Raw genomic sequence first — 23,591 nt, 5'->3', positions numbered from 1 at the left:
TGATATATGTTTTTAGTCATAAAACATAGATTTAGGCTGCCGGGCTGTTACTGTGACTGCCATCACACAGTCATCTTTCTAGATATGGGGGATTATGATTCCAAGGCAATGAACTACTTCGTTGACAGGACTAACATATGCAAAACTTGCCTGCTGTAGATGCTAACCATTTGTTATGGGTTGACAACATAGAACACAGGCTTCGGATGCTGCCCTGTGTGTACTCATTTAGATCCATTCAGATTGGCCTCAGATGTGAATAAACACGGTGGCCAGAGAATGACTCTGAGAAATCACTATGTGGACACCATAAAGGATGTATTTTTAAAGTGTTTATAAATAGTTTAATGTTTTGTGCACTTGGTGTATTTCCAAGGGAGTGGTATTCCTACAACTAGGAATATATCAATTCTTTATCCTTTCCCACCCCAAGTGACCTTCACAAATTGCTTCAGAGAAGCATGGAGACACCAATAGTCTGCAGGTGGTATAAACACTGTGATATGAATTTTTCCCTCACAGAAACTGGAGGGAGAGTTGGGGTGGCATGGTGTTAGAGCAGGGTCTATTTCAGATGAAGGAATTAAGTGTGCCCCTATCAGGGTACAGGAGTATTCTATGTTGACAGAAAACACTTATGTACATCTTGACAGAACCTTTGATACTTGGTGTCTTTTTCTGTTCACAGGGGTGATGGGTGAATATGAGCCCAAAATAGAAGTACAGTTTCCAGAAACAGTCCCGGCTGAGAAAGGAACAACAGTCAAGCTGGAATGCTTTGCCTTAGGAAAGTAAGTTCTAGTTGCCCCTCCTCCCCTCAGCTCTGGCAGGTAAAGAATTGTGTTCAGCCCTCACAGCGATGGCTTCTGAGCTGTCTGGAAATCAAATCGGCTTTCTCTTTGTAATTCTGTGCTTGCATCTTTGATTCTGTCCTCTTCCTATGGAAAAAGACAGGTAATGGCTCTAGAAGGATTGGGCTGCCACGATTGACATAGCCACAAAGGAGAGGAGAACAGATGATTCTGAAAAGTATTCCATTCTATTATTATGACCTATAATGTACCTGCTGTCTAACCCAGAATGACAGGAAAACAATGGCCTTCATTTGAGGTACAGGCAAGCTGCTGCCTATTTGGAAAAATGGGGACTTTCATTCTGGGCCAGTATACAGAGGACACATCAAATTTTTCTTGCATTTCTTTTCAAATTGCCAAACTCTTCTCGCTCATTTGGATTCCCATCTGCTCTCACTAGAGATAGAGAAGAGCTGATATCTAAGAGTCTATTTTAGAGTGGTCTGAAAATTATTCACAACTTTATTATTCCATCTGGATTGCACTTAAAAGAACCTACTTGGAAAGCACTTAGCCTTCCCATAGAGGGTCCGCCAGAGGGCATCGGAAAGGAAAAGATCAGCTGGGATTTTTATATGCCAGTAACCAACAGGAATGGTTTGGCATCCACAATGTAAACTACCACCAGAAGGGAGAATGCTGAGGCCCCTGTGGATTTTAATGGTCTGTGTCAGTGTTTTCACCCACCCCATCTAGCCAGCCACCCATTCTTGATTCTGTCTGTTTTTTTTTTTTTTTTCTGTGCCTAAGTATTGACAAAAGGCACAACAGGAGTTCTTGCCCAGTCCTTGTCTGTGTGTAATATTTTGAAATGAAATGTCACGTGTGTTTCATAGAAACTTTAGGCATTCTTTGCATTTCCAATTTTATTTTCAATTCTAATGGGATGATTGTTTTCAAGTTGTAGCAATGTAAGCCCCAGCAGGAGCTTGACTTTGATGAGGTTTAACACAGTGGTAATTTTGTATCTCCTAAGACCTTACCATAGTGTATAAATTATGACAGCTGCTGGACTTACGGCTGCACAGACATGAAAAGCAAGCTGTAAAGCCACATGTAAGATACAGAAAATGGCAATGATTTGTTGCTGAGAAAAAAAACAGATTACACACATTGTGATGTGGCTGATCTTAAAATCTGAAAGTCTTTCTGTGAACCTATGAAACAACCAGAGAGACAGCAAGAGCAGGTGACTGGATTGTCGGGGTCTATATTTGGCAATCTTTGCAAGATGACACTTAACAAAACTCTCCCTGGAGAAAGCAAAATTCACATTGCTCACACTTCCAAAGGGACTATGAATTAAAGTCTATTCACAATGCTTGAATGGTGCTAAAATAAAAACAAAAGACACAAATTGGGTTCCTCAAATCCACACAGAAATGTTTGGATATGCATGTCTAGCTGTTGAAACACACTATCATCGCCCACTTAAGAGGAGAAGACTAGTCTAAGTGCAGTTGTGTTTAAAGGCATGTATTAAGTATATACATGATTGACTATAAAGGCACCCGTAATGTGCTTCTGATGGAGCCCTCCTGCATTTTCAGTCAGTGTTTGCCTAATAAACTTAAATTATTTTAAAACAAATATAGTAGAGTTGATAGGTTTAATTTTTTAAATACCATCTCAAGTTTCCCAGAGAAGATTGGCAAGTCTTTAGTGTAATTACTTCTCTGTGAGTGTTTTTGTGAAAAAATAAATAAGTAAATAATTGTATCCCCTGCTAGGAAGCCACAATCCTTAAAAGCTGCAGTTAGCTTAAAAACCACTCATTTGCAGACAGGCTGCCCTCCTTGGCAATTTAAGATGTGTTCCAAACAGTTATGACAAGAGGATGATAGATGCCCGGAGAGTACATTAAGACCCCACAGACTGCTCTTTTCTTCATCTTGCTACTTTAATTATTGTTTCCACAAACCACCTTCCAAACGGACCACTATAAATCAGTGAGGTCATCAATATGTAAATGACAATAAGGACAACAACTGTGTTCCCCAGATCAGGTTGTCATAAGTGACTTGCTCCTCTATGCCAGCAATTAGGCTGTATTTTCCAGATTTTATGAGCTCATTACTTTTACTACTACTTGTTCAATATGTGGGTGTAACTTACAGTGTGGTAATTTCATTGCTGGACATAACATTTAGAAGAATATACTGTCTCTGTTCTCTACTACTACATTACAAACTTAGAAGGAACAAACTGCTAATATCTTATTATCTCATGATTTATGGGTTAGGAATCCAAGCAAGGCTTAGCTTAGCGGGGTGATGTTTTTGGTCTGTGTGATGTTTCTGAGGCTCTCATGGTATGAAGCTGGCACATCAGTAGTGTGGAGACCCCAAAGAAGTGTTGTTCACTTTTCTGGCATCTTGGAGGCAAGGTTAGATGATGGGGCCAACTGGATCTGTCATTAGGCGAAGCTTTGTGAAACAGCCTCTCTGTGGCAGTATTAAGGTAGTTGAACTTTTCATAGGTGCCTCAAAAAGAGTGTTCCAAGGAAAAGAACATGAAAGCTGTCTGTTTCTTAACGTTTGAATCTAGAAATCAACTCACTATCACTCCTGTCGGTGTATTAATCAGGGTAGTGAATAAGCCCAAGTTCAAGGGAGTAGACATGGAACTCATCTCAGTGGGAGGGCTGTGTGGGATGTTGCCTCCATTTGAATTCCACCATATATGTGCCTGAACATTTTTATAGTTACAATTTAGAAAACCCAGATATATTAGAAAAATTATAAAATTAACTTAGTAAAAAATATGCTTTTCTTTCAATGACAATGGTGCATAGAAGCTTAATTACATTGTTTAATGTTAAGAATGTTGAGCCAGGTGTTGGTGGCACACACCTTTAATTCCTGCACTTGGGAGACAGAGGCAGTAGGATCTCTGTGAGTTCGAGGCCAGCCTGGTCTACAAAGCCAGTTCAGGACAACATGCAAAGCAATACAGAGAAGCCTGTGTCAAAAAAACAACAACAAAAACAGAAACAAGAATGTTGATTCTAAGAAAAAAGTGAAGTGAATAATGCTAGAGATGTAGATGCTGCTAAAATAATGGTACTATAGGAATGAAGTTTGGGGGATGTTATAATATGCTCATGGCTTTGGGAGCAATGGAGGGGGTTATCCACATAGGTTTCAAAAAGAGATGGAGCTTTCTTTAATTGGTTCATCCAATTTTATTCTCACTCTCAGCCCAGTCCCAACTATTCTGTGGCGGAGAGCTGATGGAAAGCCTATAGCAAGGAAAGCCAGAAGACACAAGTCAGATGGAATTCTGGAGATTCCCAACTTTCAGCAGGAAGATGCTGGCTCATATGAATGTGTGGCTGAAAACTCTCGAGGCAAAAACATAGCAAAGGGCCAGTTAATATTTTATGGTAAGTTTTCAGTCCTACTTATTATTTGCTGTGTTACAAAACTTTTCCACATTATAATCTTGTACTTGCAGGTCTGCAGTTGGAGGGAATTTTTGTCGTTGTTTGGTTGGTTGGTGGGTTGGTTGGGTATTGTTTCTTTCTTTTTTCTTTTTGGAAGCATATAGAGTGGAATTCTGTAAGACACCTGCTTTTCTACATAATTAGCATGCCCTGGATGACTCTGGGTGTAGAAAGCGAAGGTGGGGGCAAGAATGTTGAGGCAGCAGAGAGGAAAGAATTAAGCTGGTGTGTTTAAAAGATGGATGGCAGTGTGAACACGCTCCCAAAGGAGACTATTTCCTGTTTTTCTCTTCCCTTTGAGCTATAAGCCTGACACGGGAAATTATTTGGGGTGTGTGTGTGTGTGTGTGTGTGTGTGTGTGTGTGTGTGTGTGTGTGTGTGTGTGTTAATTGAAGCTCAGCATCTTTTGAATTTTGAATTGAGGCTCATCCTAATCCTTCGTAATTGTTCCTACTCCACAGATATTTAATATGTTATCCTGAACATTTCAAAATGGACACTGTCCAAATTTAGTTCTCAGAGTAGACCTCAGAGTAGAGCATGAAAACTATCAAATAGATTTTACTTTTTATGAGAAGCTTCTCCTGTTCTGGTCAAATCATCTGTATTGACCCAAACATAATATAAGTGCAAAAATGTGTACCACATGGTTCTTATTGAGTGTATCCTGGAAGGCTTCATAGTCTATTGACCTGAGATACAGAAAAGGGTTTCGCTGGAAATGCATTCTGAAACAAATTTGAGAGATGCCAAGTTAATTTATTTTTATTTTGGTTTCTTTTTTTGAGAGAGAGAGAGAGAGAGAGAGAGAGAGAGAGAGAGAGAGAGAGAGAGAGAGAGAGAGAGACTCTCTCTGTTTTGTAGCACTAGCTGTCCTGGAGCTCACAGTGTAGACTAGACTGGCTTTGAACTCTCAGTGCTGGCACTAAACTCATGTGCCACCAAGCAGGACCAATAGCACATATGTCTATATGTTTTCTCCAAAGTCCTTTAGTTTTAAGATAAGCCGAGAACTAAACTCAATAATCATATAAAGTATTATATAAATGATTATATAAATGATTATATAAACATTTTAGACTCACTAGAAAGTTCTTCATAAAATGATCAGGAAAACAGTAGTTTTGGGGAAAAAAACCTACCCTTTATTTATTTGTCTTTCTATTTATACTAAATGAGAGATTTGATATTTGGTCCTTTTCTTTCTTAAATTATAAGAGTTGATATTTTATCTAATGGGTCGAAATATATAACATACCACAGTTAACTGGAAATTCACAAGAGCCAAGGTTACAGATTTATTTGGTGAGAAGTAATTGCCATGTATTTTTAACTGTTTGGGATTTATTTTTCTCACCAATCTAATAATTATTTCCTTTATGTTGGGTAGCAATCATTTGAACTTACTTAGGCAAAATGGGCAACATTTTTCTTTTTTCTTAATTGAATAGATTTTAGATGTAGTGTTGGTTGTTCCTAAATGTTACTTAAATCACTTGATGAATAAAATAAAGTTACTTCCATTTTCATGATTTTATTTTAAGGTTAAATGCTTGCATTCAGTATGCTAGGTGTTTTTGTTGTTTTTTGTAAGATTTATTTATTATATATACAGTGTTCTGCCTGCATGTATGCCTACAGGTCAGAAGAGGGCACCAGATCTCACTATGGATTGTTGTGAGCCACCATGTGGTTGCTGGGAATTGAACTCAAGACCTCTCCAGCCACCCCATAAGAAGGTGTTTTCTGTAGTCAAGAATTTCCATGGATCATCCTAAGGATTCAAGGTCCCCCACCCAGGAAATAAAGCAATGTAGTCACTGTGGTGGAGGATGGACCTTAACATGGGCCCCAGCCTCATGTAAAATAGGTACCTCCCAGGAATGCTGCCCTAGAGATGGAAATCAGAGACTACCAGTGTTTGCCTTTTAAATGGCACTGTCTGCCACAGTACTTGGCAAAGAACCAGAACAATTTGCCTGTTTTCTGAAGATAACAGAATGTCACCACCTTGTCAGTCACCCTCGATGTCAGATCAGCTGACTTTCACAGCACTTGACTATTGTATCTGTTTATTCTTTTGTTCTTTCCCAAGTAGCATATCACTGATATTATTTTCACTGTCACTGGAGGGGTTGATTATACAGAAGTGTCTGACTGTCATTTTTTTTTTCTTTTCTTTCTTCTATTTTTTAAGGGAGAGGTGTGGTGTGTTCTCAGTGATATGTTCCTAATATCCAGCTGACTTAATCTTCAAGTTAAATGAATTATTATAATTAAAATCACTGTGTAGAGTCCCCCAAAGGGAGAAAGTAGCCCTAGTCACTTATCCAGGAACACTCTGTCTTTGTTGACACTTCCTTACAACATTAAGATATGCTAGCTCAGGGATTAGAAACCATGAGCTGTACTTGGAAATCTATAAATATTCAATTGTGATGAAAAGTGAAATTTGCAGAAAAATGGATGTATTTGAAACTGGGTGACTGAAAAAAAGACAAAATTAGCATGTTCTCTGTCATATGTGGATGCTAGTCTATGGTGTAAATGTGTACATATGTATACAAGTACATATCTTTCACACTTGGCCATGAAAGAGGAAGAAAACCTGGAAGATTACAAGAGGGAACCAACTGTAAGGGGCATGAGGGAGAAGCAGAACACAAAACAACCTTGTTTGAATGGCATAGTGATAGCTAGTACCTTGTATAATAATTAAAATTAATAATCAAAAGGAAAGCTGAGGGAAAAGGGTTTTTTTGTTTTTTGTTTTTGTTTTTGTTTTTTTTTTTTTTTTTTTGCTGTTTTAGCATGGTGCTGACCCATTTAGGTGCTCTGCAGTAAAAATCATGGTAAAATAGACTCCTATTTCCTGTTGTACTAAGGAAAGCATTCAGCCTTATTCCAAAAGCTTGCTTTGCAGAAGCACATTTCACCCCCTTTCCCTGTGAGAGTTCAACAGGGGCACCTGGTCCTGCCCCCGCTGCTACCACCATACCCACATAGGCTAATGTGTACCACTTTTTCTCACCATGTATGAAGATCTGAGATGAGCTCTGATGTAGAGTATTTTATGTTCCCTTATCATACTTGTTTATTTTGTTCAGACCTCTGCTTTGCTATGAAAGTCAACTTTAATCTGCTCTTTTAGGCATTTTTTTTACAAAAAAAATTATCTTTAAAATAAATCTGTTTTCAGATGTAGAATGGTAAAATTCATTGCCCCCAGAACTTTTCCCATATGAACTTAATATATTATGCATTTGTTCAAAACTATCTTTACGTGGCCCTACTATATGGGGAGAGCACTGTGGTATAGTAGAATGATAGAAAAACCTTTGCCCTCAAGGACCAGGTATTAACAGATTAAGTACTCAAACAAAGAAATAAACTCAAATATTTCAGGCTTTAGTAATAATACAAGAGAAAATAATGATAGCTCTTGGATATAAAGAAACTGGCCACAGGGAAAGACTCCTAAGGTAAAGGAGTCAGGGAAGGCCTGTGTAATATTGACCTCTGAGCAGAAATCCCAAAGTAAAATAAGAGCTAGCCTTCCACTGGGAAATACATTCCAGGCAGAAAACAGGGAGGAGGTACAAAAGCCCTGAAGCTGACAACTGTATGACAACCTTGAGATACAGGGAAGAAGTCTGGATTTCTAAATCATAAGGAGCAAGGACGTACATCTAAAACAAAGGAAAGTGAGAACTAGGGAGTATCTTGTAAGCCAGGTAGAGTTTGGTTTCTTTCACAAGCCATGAGAGGATGTGAAACAGTGAAATGATTCCATCTGATTCATACTTCTAAGATACTGGTTGCTTTGTGATGAGTAGATGTTCAAATCCCAAGAGCAGAAAGGACAGCGAAGCAGCCACTTGTCCTGTCTGTGTGAGACATGTCCGTGGCTGGGTCTTGAAGGAGGAAAAGAATTCAAGACACTAATGTATTTTGGAGTCAGAGCTAGTGGGGTTTTCTCATTTCATTCCTCCAACTACCCAGTTTAGAGAGAAACTGACTCCCAAAGATATTAAAGTGTGTGATTAATGTTTACATATTGAGAAACAGAGCTGGATTACATATGCTGTGCTTGAGGTTCTGAAGTGTTGGTGTGCATCAGGGTAAGTGAGAAATCTTAAGAAAATACAGAATATTGGACCCTGCATGTGAAGGTTTTGATTTGGTAGATATGAGATTGTGTTTCAGTTAATTTCCCAAGTGTAATGCTACTGCTGATGCTTGTGTTGGGACCACAAAGTAGGACCATTGCTCTGTGAGAGATTGTTTGCCATGTTACAGTGAAGCCCAAGGTTAGATTACTTGCAAGACATTTTTTCTGTTGCTCTAGAAAAGCTTCTATCTGGTGTCCCATAAGGTACCACAGTCAGTCCACATAAACCAAGTAGAATCAGAGGTCTAAGTCTAATAGTTTCTTTGAAGAGAGGAAAGGAAAATATAAAGCATATATCTTTCACTTGGAAACTGTTCATCATTCCACCTGATCATCTCTGGAATCACTCCTATTTTTTGTACAAATATACAGATAGAATTACAGTCCTCTTTGCTACCTAGCTTCTCTGGGGCTATGGATTGTTGCCTCCTGGCTATCCTGTGCTTTACTGATAATATCTACATTAGAGTGAGTACATACCATGTTTGTCTTTCTGGGTCTGAATTACCTCACTCAGAATGATTATTTTTTCTAGTTCTATCCATTTGCTTGCAAATTTCATGATGTCATTGTCTTTTACCACTGAGTAATATTCCTTTATGTAAATGACCATATTTTCTTATCTATTCTTTGGTTGAGGGGCATCTAGATTGTTTACATGTTCTGGCTATTATGCATAATGCTACTATGAACATAGCTGAGAAAGTGTCCTAGTGGTATGATGAGCATCCTTTGGTAATCTGCCCAAGATTGGAATATCTGGGTCTTGAGATAGATTAATGACCAATTTTGTGAGATACCACCATACTGATTTCCAAAGTGGCTGTACAAATTTGCACTCCCATCAGCAGTGGAGGAGTGTTCTCCTTACTCTACAGCTTCTCTAGCATGAGCTTTGTTTTTTATCTTAGCCATCTGACAGATGAAATATGGTATTTCAGAGTCATTTTTGCAGGGTCTTAGCCCAATCATGGAAGGCTGATCTGGGTCCAAGGAAGGGAAAGTGCCCATTCCCCAGCCCCTGCCCCCAGGATCCCAGAGATAATCAGATGCAGCAGGGAGTCTAGTCAAGCAGGAACTCATTTATTGTCCCACAGTAAGTGTCTTTTGGAACCTATTCTCCATGCTGGGATGCCTCACCCAGCCTTGAAGGGAGTGGGGACCTTGGTCCTGCCTCAATTTGATATGCCATGCTTTGTTGATTCCTGGGAGGCCTGCCCCTTTCTGAATGGAAGAGGAGTGGATGTGATGGGGGTAGACAGGAGGGGAGGGGAGGAGAGGAAGCAGGAAGAGAGGAGGAAGAGGAAACTGTGGTCAGTATGTAAAATAAATGAAAAAGAAGAATTACAGTCCTCATCTGAAAGAAGGAACTGTGAACTAAGTGTGTGATAGTGCCTGTTACACACTTCCTCCTCCAGTAATAATTGTTACACTCATCACTGAGAAACTGAGAAATTTACATCCCTAAAAAGACTCTATTTCAAAGACTCTGATAATTTTTTTGTTGGAAGAAATTATTGGGTCCATTCCTTTGATTTTACAAGTGAAAAGTAACCTAGAAATAAAACATTATTTTGTCTAAGATAACATACTGTGTGGGATCTGACTATGCCAGGAACTGTTCCCTGCCATGTGACATGTGCTGTTGTTGCTCCCAGTTCAATGCTGTGATAAAAATGGATCAGGAACCCATCAGTCAGTCACCATTGTAGACTCTCAATAACCAATGAATGCCATATCTGAATGCTTCAACATAAACAATGGACCCTTTTACTTTCCTCTTGTTTTTTCAGGTTTTATTTGTTTGTTTGTTTGTTTGTTTACATTGGTCTAACATATCACTGAGTTCAAAAAGAGCTCTTTAAATAAAAAATGTTCTTCAAATGACTGTAAGCTGTGTCTAGATTTTGTGGGCTGCAGTCCTGTGACTAGAAAGAAAAAGCTGTGTGCTTGACGGTCCTACAGAGGGTACGTGAGTATTTGTGAGGGCATCAATAAGTCATTACAGAAGCATTTTGTGCACAGCTTCCTAATTCCCCATAGATGTGCTATGTATATGTGACAGCTAGATAATATTAAACCCTCCAAAGTGGCTTAAAGGACAGAGTGACCAGAAGATGAACACAGCAGTTAAGGTGGTTTCATAGTACAGCAATAACTGCTTAATTGTCCTAGGCAGAACTAATATTGGGACCCTCAGTTCCCCCTGGGTGTCACATAAGGTACAGCCCATGATATTTGTTCCTTTTCTTGCATCTAATGACACCAATAAATTTAATCACTACAGTTTTTCAAGGAGTGTGCATCGAGAACATGCTGGAAGTAACAGGGAAATAATATAGAAATGGGGACAGGAGCTCCTCACCCCAATAGAAGCAGCAAACCACATACCAAGAAACATAATTCTAACTTCTCTCTACTGCTACAGAAGACAAAACTTGCTAAATATACTTTTTATTCATTAGACTTACCATGCCAAGTTTTGTATGAATGGATCCATTCATCTAATGGGGTCCCTCACATTTTTAGTTTCATCTATCCTTTTCAGACCAAAGAATCACTGAAAGTCTCACATCTGTATTTATGGTATTATCTATCATGGTATAAGTTAAAACTGTGATTTTGATTTAGTATGTCATTTATTTTAAATGACTGGAAAACAGTGTGTGTTTAGATAATTAACATCTTTTAAGAAATTCATGGATTCATGACTTTATAAGTGAGAGAGAAGAAATTAATTCACAACATTTCCACTATGTAAAAAGCCTTAGGACTGATACACTAAGGCCTATTTCACCCTAACATTTACCTGTGAAAATAGTCTCACAGGAATTAATTTCTCCATTTCATCTTAAGCCTCAAACTAATGCCTCTGGGAATCTTTTCTGACTATGATTAATTCATTCCTCTCCCCTGTCCACCATAAATTCCCCAAAGAATCAACAGCATACATCACTAACATGCAGCTCTCACCAGCACCACATGAGACATACTGCTTCTAAGGCAAACATCAACATGCAAGTTAAGTGGCATCACCCTATGATATCAGGAGGCCTAGGGATGGATGTTTGGAACCTGACTGAGAGGAACCTTCTCTGTTCCATGACCTCTTCTTTAGCCAGAGGATCTAAAATTATATCTGCTCTGCCAATGATATTGGGAGTATTCATTTGGACCCATGATACTCAAAGTGTGACCCCTGGATCATTTTGGATACCCAGGATCCCTGCATGGCATCCATGAATTGCTCCTGTTCAAACCACATATCTATGTGAGACCAGATTTTCTTATTCTTCAACCAAACCAACACATCACAGTAGGATGAACATAGATATACAGATGAGAATCTAGCTTCCTAAAGCCAAGACAGATATTAAAGAGATTTGCAAAAAATACAAATTCCTCCCAGAAAAAAAATATGTATGTACTTGTATAGTTATGTATGGCCCATGTTAGTATTGCCCTTTCCCCATGGATGATTCTATAATTATTCACACATGAGTAGCACTAATTTGACTCAGTGAGTAAAATCAATTCATCCATCCATCAATAAATTAAAATAAATAAATAACTACAAAGGAGAAGATAAAGTCTATAGGAAGATACAATAGGGGTCCTGGGAGGAGCTGGAGAGGAGATTAGGGGCAGACTTTATCATGATACATTCATTGTATACATGTATGAAATATTCAAAGCATAAATTAAAATTAAAAGAGAGAAATAATGCAGTTGATGACACACAATACTTAAGCTGTATGTGCCAAATGAACTCCAGATGAGGAGGACTAAGGTTTGCAGGACACAGGGATTCTGCAGGACACAGACTGCAGAGCAAAGTGCTTGTTAGGAGCTGAAAGGAAGGAAAGCAGCCCTGAAAGAACAAAGATGGTATAAACAAAGATAGAGTGTCTGGAACTGGTTTATTATAACTAAGAACAAAGGAAAACCCATCTGACAAGAGCTTAAGATTCACTGGCTGGGGAGAAAGTAAGAAAATTGGGTGAGAGCAGATGGCAGATGAGTTTAAACATTAGCCCAAAGATATGAAATAATGGTGATGGTCTCTTAATGGGTGTCACATTGACAGCAGGTAGAGCACATTTACAGACCTCATCCAGTATCTCATATACACATGACTTTCCACAGCAATCATATTTATTTTTATGTTAATGGATACCTATTAACAAAAATATACCCACTATGACTTGCCTTCTAGGGTGTCTTCACATTTTATGCTGATTTCTTTATTATATTTTATGTGTATAGGTGTTTTGCCTGCATATATGTCCCTGTACCATGTGGGTTTCTGGTTTCTGCAGAGGTCAGAAAAGAGCATCAAAAAACCCCTTGAACTGCAGTTAAGGATGACTGATTGTCACCATATGGGTGCTAAGAACCAAGCCCAGGTCTTCTATGAAAACAAGTGCTCTTAACCACTGAGCCATCTTTCCAGCCTCACACCATGGTAGATTTTTATGTTTGTTTGTCAATGTTATCTGCAAAAGCATTGGCTCAGAGGCATCTCCTTTGCTCTTACAAGAAAAAATCAATTGGGTCACATTAAAATGAGAAGCCTGAAAACAAGTATATGTTAATAAGACCAAAAAAAGCAGAAGACCACAAGACACATGAATCCCATTGGTTTAAAAAGTAAGGTATAGGGCTAGAAAGATAGTTCATTAGTTAAGAGCATGCACTGTTCTTAAAGAGGACTTGAATTCAAATCCCAGAATCCACATCTGGAGGCTCACAAATACATAAAATTCTAGTTCCAGGGGGATCCTATGCATCTGACCTCTGTGGACACCTATAATCGCATGCACACTCAACCCCCATAGACACACAGACACAAAACAAAATAAATAAAAAATATTGAGAAAGCAATGTGAAGCTAAGGCTTCACATATGAAAGTCAGAGGGAGGTTTATAGTGTCACGTGTTCAACTTTGTCCCAGTTCAAGAAGAAAACATGGGTTTTCAACCTCTGCATCCCAAAACTCTTCCTGCAGCTACAAGACCTCACATGAGTGCAGTGTTTCTCAATGTGGGTGTGGTTAGTCATCAAGTTGTATTTTACATGAAATAGGACAAGAAATATTTACTATTTAAAACAAAGCAAGCCTGCGCTAGTTGAATTCACTCTCTTCTAAGAACCCCTAGTCCTTGTAGAACTTACTTTGAAACCCTATGACAGAAAGATGATCATTGTAGTGTGGGTACTGGATAGGAGTCCATTGCAGGTGAACAAAGGTGGAAGTTGTATGCTATCTTGAAGCACAGTGAGAGAGATAGACAGATAGATAGATAGATAGATAGATAGATAGATAGATAGATAGATATAGATAAAACATCTGGGACTTATAAAATAATTTATACATGTAAACTATATATTCAAACATTAAAACATGGTTACTTCTAGGGCAAACACTAGGAACACTACAGAGAAACAAAAGACCCAGGATAGCCAAAACAACCCTGAACAATAGAGGAACTTCTGATGGCATCACCATCCCTAACTTTAAGCTCTATTACAGAGCTATAGTCCTGAAAACAGCTTGGTATTGACATAAAAATAGACAGGTAGACCAATGGAATAGAGTTGAAAATCCTGATATTAACCCACACACCTACGAACACCTGATTTTTGACAAACAATCCAAATATATAAGCTGGAACAAAGAGAATATCTTCAACAAATGGTGCTGGCATAACTGGATGCAAACATGTAGAAAACTACAGATAGACCCAAGCCTTTCGCCCTGCACAAAACTTAAGTCAAAATGGATCAAACACCTCAACATAAATCCAGCCACGCTGAACCTACAAGAAGATAAAGTGGGAAATGCCATTGAATTAATTGGTACAGGAGACTACTTCCTGAACATAACACCAGTAGCACAGACACTGAGATCAACAATTAATAAATGGGACCTCCTGAAACTGAGAAGCTTCTGTAAGGCAAAGGACACAGTCAGCAAGACAAAACGACAGCCCACAGACTGGGAAAAGACATTCACCAACCCCATATCTGACAGAGGGCTGATCTCCAAAATATACAAAGAACTCAAGAAGCTTTTCTCCAAAACACCAAACAATCCAATTTAAAAAATGGGGTACATAACTATCTCAATAGAGGAATCTAAAGTGGCTGAAAGACACATAAGAAAGTGTTCAACATCCTTAGCCATCAGGGAAATGCAAATCAAAACAACTATGAGATACCATCTTACTCCTTTCAGAATGGCTAAAATCAAAAATATCAATGATAGTTTATGCTGGAGAGGATGTGGAGAAAGAGGAATGCTCCCCCACTGCTGGTGGGAGTGCCAACTTGTACAGACACTTTGGAAATCAGTATGGCAACTCCTCAAGAAAATCAGAATGAGTCTACCACAAGATCCAGCAATTCCACTCCTAGGCATATGCCCAAAAGAAGCACATTCATACAACAAGGACCATGTTCATAGCAGCATTATTTGTAATAGCCAGAAACTGGAAACAGCCTAGATGCCCTCAACTGAAGAATGGATAGAGAAAATATGGTACATTTACACAATGGAGTACTACTCAGCAGAAAAAAAAAAACAATGGAATCCTGAAATTTGCAGGAAAATAGATGGAATTCAAAGAAACCATTCTGAGTGAGGTAACCCAATCACAAAAAGACAAACATCATATGTACTCACTCATTTGTGGATTTTAGACACAGTGTAAGGAATACCATCCTACAATCCACACTGCCAGAGATACTAGTAATCAAGGAAGACCCTAAAAGAGACAAACTTTGTCTCCTGGAGAAGGGGAAAGGGTCACATCCCCTGAGCAAATTGAGAACATGAGAAGAGGGGGGAGCAAGCTATGAGAATGAGAAGGGAAGAAAAGGAAAGATGCAGAGGTAATAAGGAAGCAGAAATTTTGAGTCAAGTGTAGATTAGAAGAAAGGACATATGACAGGTAGGATTTTAGTTGGAGGGGTGGTAGAGGAGGAAAGGAAGGAAAAGGGAACTGGGATCGTCATATAATTCAATCTTGTGTGTAATTCAAATATATAAAAAATAAAAAGACTATCTTGGATATTTTAATAATGGTGTTAATGATCCTAGAAAGCATATTTATGTAGGTTGTAAAGTGAAACTGAGTAATTATCTCCAGACTCATAAAGCTAACTATGAATATGAACAGTGCTATAGCCAGGCCTCTGTATTCTTTGAAAGTGACTCATCTTCTCTAAGATTGTTGAGGACATCAGAAATAATTACAAATATCTATAGGTCAATTTTGCAAAAGTTACTTTTAAAGGATTTTGCCTATGATGCCCTTTCTCTTAGATACGCAAAACTCCAAGGTCTATGGCCAAGTCTTGCTCTTGTGTTCATGAGAAATTTCTGGTTTGTGGGAATGAAGAGAGCCAGATATGTCTGAGAATTGTTTGACCCTTGAGTTCAAATTATATTTGCTTGAAATAGAAATTATTATTGGATAAGAGGATTGTATGATTCCAGTGGTTGGAATATACAAACCTTGATTTAGGTCATTTCTGGCAGTTATTGAACAAAAGATTGAAATGAATAGATTGTTCATCTGTCAAAAGATGAACAGTATGACAGGGTCAAATCTCAGCACAGCTATTTAATCTTGTATTTGAACTTGTGACTTGAGACAAGACTTGGGAATGATTCTTCTGTTTCAGATGTGAAAGAATGCAAAAGATCAAAACAGTGGTTTATTTTTTGGTATGAGTTTATTTAATTTTATTTGATGCTTGAGCTCAAAAAAGAATTTAGGGATTGTTGTAATGTCACAGTTCTTACATGTAGGCTTCTATAAGCTGATGTGTGAGCCATGGAGTTGAATGTTATCATTGACTTTTGCTAATACTCGATAAAAGCCATGCACTCTAATGCATTATAAGTATGATATTTTCTAAAATGCACTAAGCCGAAATGTTTGTCATCCAAAGATTTTTAACTTGGTGGCTCCAAAGCATATAGACCCCTATCAAGCATCTCTGCCAAGCATAAGACTTTGTATAGAAAGGAAGAGTTACCCAATTATAATAGATGTGATTCATCCAACATAAATAAGTGTGAGTGAAGACAGTGATGTGTGGTTTTGACTTGCAGATCAGCAATTGGCACATTAAAATGCAAACTATCTCATTCTTTGCCCTCATATAATGGGTTTTGTGTGTGTGTGTGTGTGTGTGTGTGTGTGTGTGTGTGTGTGAGAGAGAGAGAGAGAGAGAGAGAGAGAGAGAGAGAGAGAGAGAGAGAGAGACAGACACACAGACAGAGACAGAGACAGAGACAGAGTAAATCAGAGGTGACCCTCAAGTATCATTCCTTGAGATGCCACCCACCTTGAATTTTCCAGACAAGACTTCATCAATTTTGTTAAGCTGGCAAACTGGTTGTTCAGCGAGCCCCCAAAATATACCTGTTTCTGCCTCCTTATGTGGGGATTACAGCCATGTGTCACCATGCCCAGTCTGCATATGTGGGTCCTAAATGTTGAACTTGGGTCTTCACGCTTACATAGCTATCACCTTCGCAGCTAAGCTATCTCCTTTCTCCCAGCCATTACATTCTTCACTTGGCTGTGCAGTTACTCACTTCAAGAGGAATTATTGCCATTGTGTTAATTTGGCTCCTGTGAACAGTTTTCACTTTGAAAGCAGAGAAAGTACCTGATGACTGTTGTCAGACACCAAATTGGTTCAGCATTAGGCAAATTAGTTGTGAATGTCACCTCTGCCAGAACGAATTGTCCATTCGTGTTGAGCTCCCTGACCCCACTGCAAGAGAAAGAATGAGCCCTCAGAAATATCTAATTAGTTTGAAATTTGCAAGGTCATTTCAAACACTTTTCAAAGCCCCTCTCTCCTACCCCAGCACCTTTGTGAGATGGCAAGGTTTGGCTTCTAGCCTTCTAGAGTTTTGAAAGAATGAGACCAAGTGTTTTTGGAAGTGGGTGACATTGAAATCTATCTCTGTGTGTGTTTGTGAACTTTCCTGTTTTAACTTCAACTTGACATTGCTTCCTAAGTAACATTTTGTCCTTCCTTGTTTTGCTTTTTCTTCCTAAACTCGTTTTCAGAGTTTGTTCTTGTTAATATTCCCCAGATTTCTGTGCCTTTTTTTGTTTGCTTTGTTCCCCTGGACTCTGCAGGGGGCGGGGGAGGGGGGCGTGAATATGCTGCAGGTTGAATGCATATCTGGCAGACTAGGCCATTAGTCCTAAAGGAGTTGCACACTGGCTTCTCCCAGTAGAGCTCTGGGAAGATATTACCTCTTGAGTTTCCCTCCCCATTAGCAGTGGGATGATAGAGGACAGCAGCCAACTTGCAGCTCTTTCAAAGATGCAGGTTATAACCCTTCATTCAAGCTAATGCTTGTTGATGTTGTAACGTTTTTTTGAAGTTGACCCTTTTGGCCTCCCCTCTTAAGCAGCCATGCATCATCTCCATCAGGAGAGGGTTTGCAAAATTGTGTTTTGCTCTTTGAAAAACGTGGAATTGCTTGTAGATGGGAAAGAAGAAAACAGCATTTAGTCAATGACCTGGAGACCTCTGCTGGTTAAGTGACTCGTTGAGTGTTTTTCTATTTTTGTATATTATCCAGACAGTAAGATACACGCTTAGCCTTCACATCACCAATTTCCCTTTGAATTAAATTATCCATGACTTGAAGTCTTGATGAATGGATATACAGAGGTCAAGTCAGCTAAAAGACATGTTCGGAATATTGAGTAATATCTTCTGATTAATAATGGTACCAAATTTGGTTACTAATATCAGTAGTTATTACCCTGTAGAAATGTCCCATGAACTAGTAACTTCCTCAAATAATAGATGGGGTTATTTTCTACAGGAGTTTTAGCTAAAGATCTTCTACCAGTGATCATAACTGTGGAGATAAAAGCATGAACTGTACTGTAGGCAAGAACTGATATTTATAAATGTTTTTTATAAAACATTGGCTGTATATCTATTGATATCATAGCAGAACAAAATATTCCTTCAACAGAAGCATGAAAACCATGGTAGAATGTGGGTGATTGAGAAGGTATTCAGTATTACAAAATGTGAGAATTAAATGCTGCTTTGAATTTCCATGTGAGATTCTGGGTAGAATTTGATTTTCTAAAAGGGCTTGGTAAATCAATGGCTAACTCAAAAATTTTAACTTTAAGGGATCATACAGCTAGCATTTTTCTAATATGGGATCCAGCACATAATGAATGGCAATGATGGCTCATTGGACATATAAGGGCTACAGAGGTGTGTCTGTGGAAACTATGGGAATGCAATATGGTAGTAAAAGTTTAGATAAGCTGTTCTAATGAAAGGAAACTCAGCGTACAAGGTCTTAAATAAAAAGCTCATTCATCTCATTTTTTTTGCCAAAAATAAACAAGTAGCCCTCACTACTGCATTGCTTTGCTTTGCAATATCATTCAAGGGCCAAGATATCGGGTCACAATTTCATCCCTATATTACTGCCATCTCTATTCCTAAGCCTGTTAAAGTTTTCTCATCACTTTCCAATCAATGCAGAGGGGCAAGGCTCAAGAGCAAGCATCTGAGGGTGCCCTCTCAATTTTGACTATTGACCAACTGGTAGGAACTTAGTCACATGGTTACTTCTTAATGAAAAGGAATTTTGGGGAAAGTGTAGGTAGGAAGGAATTCATGACATCATCCAAAGGTGGTTCAGTGGTCCTTGAAGTTCCTCATATGGAAAACAAAATAATAGCAGTACTTAAGGGTCAAGAACAATTTAACCCATGGTTAATAAAAGTTTTGTCAAGTCTGTCTTTAGTGTTAAAAGGTCAACAATATGGGTCAGAAACACTGTGTGCATATTTTCCTTAAATATCTTCTTACCCTTATTACTTGTATGTCTTACAGAAAAGAAATTTGATCAAAAGCCCATTTTAATCTCCAATTCCTTAGAATTAAAAAAAATTGACTATACGGTGATTATATGCCTCTTTTTTGTTTTTTGAACGGCTATAGCTCAACCTAACTGGGTTCAAAAAATAAATGATATCCACGTGGCCATGGAAGAGAGTGTCTTCTGGGAATGTAAAGCAAATGGGAGGCCCAAGCCAACTTACAGGTGGCTAAAAAATGGTGACCCACTGTTAACACGGGTAAGTAAATTGATGGTAATTGTGTCTTAATGTAATACCATGTTTACTGTGGCCTCATTGCCATGGAAACAGAAAAATGTTGAGCTTTTTCCAAAATAAAAAGCAACTAATTCCTGTTAATAGTAAAAAAAAAAAAGTAAAAGTGACTGTTGATAAAAATAAATTATAAACAAATCTTGTTAAACATCTATTCCAGACCTTTGTAGCACAGATTAACACTTTGCTAGCTTCACACTAAGAAAGCCACACAGAGTGTTTGGACTTTGACTTTGCTATATTATGTAGAAGGTGACATCCCAGCATATATTTCAAGAGAAAGAGTATTGATATGACACAAGGATGACCATCAAAATGTAATGTGACTCTCAAAAAGAAATCAGAGGAACAATTATGTCCAATTTCATTTTCTTTGTATTTTTCCTATGAAATATCAAATGTTACCTGGACACACATTGAGAGTCAGTTTTTATCCTCAGCTTTCTTCCCTGCATAGCGCACCTAGGAAAGAGAAAGTGTCTACACTGGACAACTGATAGACAAAAGAAATAATGTCTTCTGACCACCCCAATCTCATGGTCACCCTCAACTCTCTGGAAGGCTGCTCTGGTTCATCAGCCCCTCTGTTATAAAAGTCAAACAAATTGCTAGTGTGCAGGTTCCCAGGCACTTGGAATGTCCCACTCTTTATGAAATGTGAGGGGACAAGGATGCCTTGATCAAAGTCTAATAAATCATCCATTCAACTAGACAGCAGTCCTTGAAAAAAACAGGATTTTATTTTTACTCTAGGGCTTTGTGTTCACTGGTGTGTGTGTGTGTGTGTGTGTGTGTGTTCATGTTCCTGTTTGTGTAATGTGGAGAGAGGAAATCCCTAGTGAATTAGAGACTGATGCACAAGTTACGTGACTTCAGTTTGACACATGAGAAGGTTCTCTTGTCGTATATATCTACTACATTTGCTTCCTTTGTCTTGACTCCTAGCAGATTATACATGTAAATAATCACAATAGCAGCAAAAATTGATTTATTTTTGAGACATGTTTTCACTCTGTATGTCTGGTTAGCCTAGAACTCACTATATAGACCATCCTATCATTAGGATGAACAAATTTGTTTGCCTTTGCAGCCTGGTGATGGGATTAAAAGCAGGTGCCACCACCATGCCTAGTAGAATATCGAATTATTAGCTCCTATTCCTTATTTGGTCAACTCAGCAGGTAGTAAAAATTTGTGTAAGTCAATCTAAGATTATACCCTATCAGCTCTTGAAGGGCAGACTGATGTTAAATTAAGAGATATAAACTCTAAATGATAAATTTGATGTATTTTCTCCCCTTTCCCAAGTTACCACAAAGCCATAGAGTAAAAGCAGCTCTTCATCTTTCAAGGTCAAGTTCACTTATTTATAGGGCATATTCATCTGAATGACTTCACTATTAAATCGACACGAATGCAAGAGAATCCTACAATTTAAATTCCATTTACTAACTGATATTGCTGCTGGTTCCATTTGCCATCTGACCTGGCACAGATTTACTCGACAGATAAGCAGATCATGTTAATGTAAATGGCTTATATGATGACTATTTTCCTCCCCTTAAGCCCTCTTGACATAGCATGTAGCAAAATTGCCTTAAGCTCTCAGCTGTGGAAGGTCACTATTTCTATACTCCTTTTCTTTCACAGGATAGAATACAAATCGAGCAAGGAACACTCAACATAACAATAGTGAATCTCTCAGATGCTGGCATGTACCAGTGTGTGGCAGAGAATAAACATGGAGTTATCTTTTCCAGCGCTGAGCTTAGTGTAATAGGTAAGTCTTTAGAGTGGAAAGAATATATATATATATATATATATATATATATATATATATATATAAAACCAACTTTCTAAGCCACTAAAGTAACAAGTATATCTGTGAACCATAAATGCTCGGTCCTAGAGAATGTATAAAGAGATCATTAGGTTTGAAGATCTTCTACAAACAAGTCACATAGCCTCCGAGCAATAGGAAGAGACCACTTTCTAAATGGGCCTCCTCTGTGCTTAAGACAGCTAACACAGATCCATTGCCAGTCGATTTTTATTCCTCTACAGAGCACACTTCTCAATTGCATTAAGTTTCTGAAGCACATCTGCTGTGATCATTCTGATTGGGTACAACTTCAGCTTGGAGGGAGTAGAGCTGACGTGGATTGGAAAGGCTAATTTGAACAGCTTGCAGCATGACCATTGTTGTTCTCTGTCTGAACTTTCCAGACTGTGCACTAATGGTCTGCTGATGTTCTGTGTCTTCCCTTTGGAGCTGACCTCTCTAGTCTACATGTTTTGCCTTTAGTTATTAATTACTTAATTCACCAATCCATTTTCTGAGACAATCTCTCAACTCCTTTATTCACATAATACCTTCATTTGTTCTTATATTCATTTGGTGCTTATCAAATGCTGTGTTTTTTAGTGTAGTATTGGATTCTGGGGATACAGTTTTCCCACGGGCCAATGGAACACACTGCTTCAGCCTGCTTTCTGGCCCATTCTCCAAACCCAAAGATGGCTTCCTCATGTAGTCACTGCAAGCCCCATGCCTAGATCAGTCCTCCCATACTGATTTCTGTACTGCCCTTTACCTTTGTCTTCTTAAGAACAGAGGCCAGGAGTATATTATACTTTGATATGATCATCCCTTTTTCTCCCATGGCGTTTTAATGTCCCTATGATGTCAATGTTCATAATTGTATCCTCAGAGGTGAATGAAATAGTTAAGTACATGGTAGGTATTCAATTAATACTTAATAAATAAGGATGGTAAGTGAATTAGGGCATTGAGATATCATTTCAGAAAACAGATTCATGTGCCAGTAAATATATGGTTAAATAATTGATTAATCTAATCTGTGTGTATTTTTTTAAGCCCAGGAAAGTTCTTAAATTTAGCTGTTTCTAGTGGAAAGGTGATATAATGGCATTAAAATACCAAAACAATTATAAATTATTTCAACAGCACCTCTTAATTTAGGTCTAATCAATAGTTCTTGACTTAATATAGGGAATAGGAGGACAACAGCACAGAATGAGAGCAATTCACATACCCAGTGAGTGGCTTTTCCGGTCTCTAAGTCCTACATCTCTCACTAAAGGCAGTCCTCCATGACTGATTACATGTAAGCTCCATGTAGAGCTTACATCCAGAAGTATAATCCGAATTGATTATCATCCAACCTGTACAAAAGAAGGAGGGAAGGAAGGAAGAAAGGAAGGAAGGAAGGAAGTCTTCACAGCTATTCTTGCTGTCTTTAGGTTAGACTGTTGTCCTGTCCAAGGGAAAAGTTTCTGAGAGTTCAGGGAGCCATGCAAGCTGTGTGTAGCAGGCCTCAGATAAGTTCATGAATACTTCATTTTCAGGGCATTGTTATATTCCCAAATCCCCACCTTGTAAGGCCATTGTCTTCAGTGTTATGACTTTAAATCAAGATTTCTGGAAGCACAGACACCTTCAGGTCAGAGTCTGAAAAGTGAAGATGAAAACTCCTAAGAAGTAATTAGCCATCCAGATTGCAGCCAAATTTACCATGAGGACCACGATGGCACATCAGTAAAGACACAGGCCAAACTAGCATTGGAAACAGGAGGATTGGTGGGAGCTGAGGAGAGGAGTTTGGCTGATAAGCAGGATGGGACAACTGAGCCTTACACAAGTTGGATTTGAAAAATACAGACCGAAAGAAGACCAAGATTATGCCAGACCGGAATAAAATGGCCTGAAATCACAAAGTATACAAGACTTCCTGTGAATATAGAATTCTGAATATCTTTCAAAATAATTGGCTCATGGGCCTAAAGTATATATAGCAGAATTTAGCTGGAGATATAAAGCTGAAATATTATTAACGAACAATTTCAGAAATTCTTAAACAATAGATTTACAAGCCCTATTCTTTTCTTTCCAAACCTTTCACATTATGT

At 38.4% G+C, this 23,591-nt stretch overlaps 1 protein-coding gene across 1 annotated transcript in view; it reads left to right on the top strand.

Moving 5' to 3' along the window:
* Positions 1–23,591, top strand: part of Cntn4 (contactin 4) — a 341,374-nt gene that overhangs the window by 145,809 nt on the left and 171,974 nt on the right. Inside the window, exons 5-8 of the mRNA XM_035449031.1 lie at positions 689–791; positions 4,055–4,239; positions 19,489–19,625; positions 21,312–21,441. Of these exons, the coding sequence (XP_035304922.1) occupies positions 689–791; positions 4,055–4,239; positions 19,489–19,625; positions 21,312–21,441 (555 nt within the window). The remainder of the gene's footprint in view (positions 1–688; positions 792–4,054; positions 4,240–19,488; positions 19,626–21,311; positions 21,442–23,591) is intronic.

This window comes from Cricetulus griseus, chromosome 8, assembly GCF_003668045.3.
Source record: "Cricetulus griseus strain 17A/GY chromosome 8, alternate assembly CriGri-PICRH-1.0, whole genome shotgun sequence".
In the NCBI taxonomy this organism is placed as follows: Eukaryota; Metazoa; Chordata; class Mammalia; order Rodentia; family Cricetidae; genus Cricetulus; species Cricetulus griseus.
The sequence above is the reverse complement of the archived record's forward strand: the minus strand, read 5'-3'. Positions and strand labels throughout refer to the sequence as shown.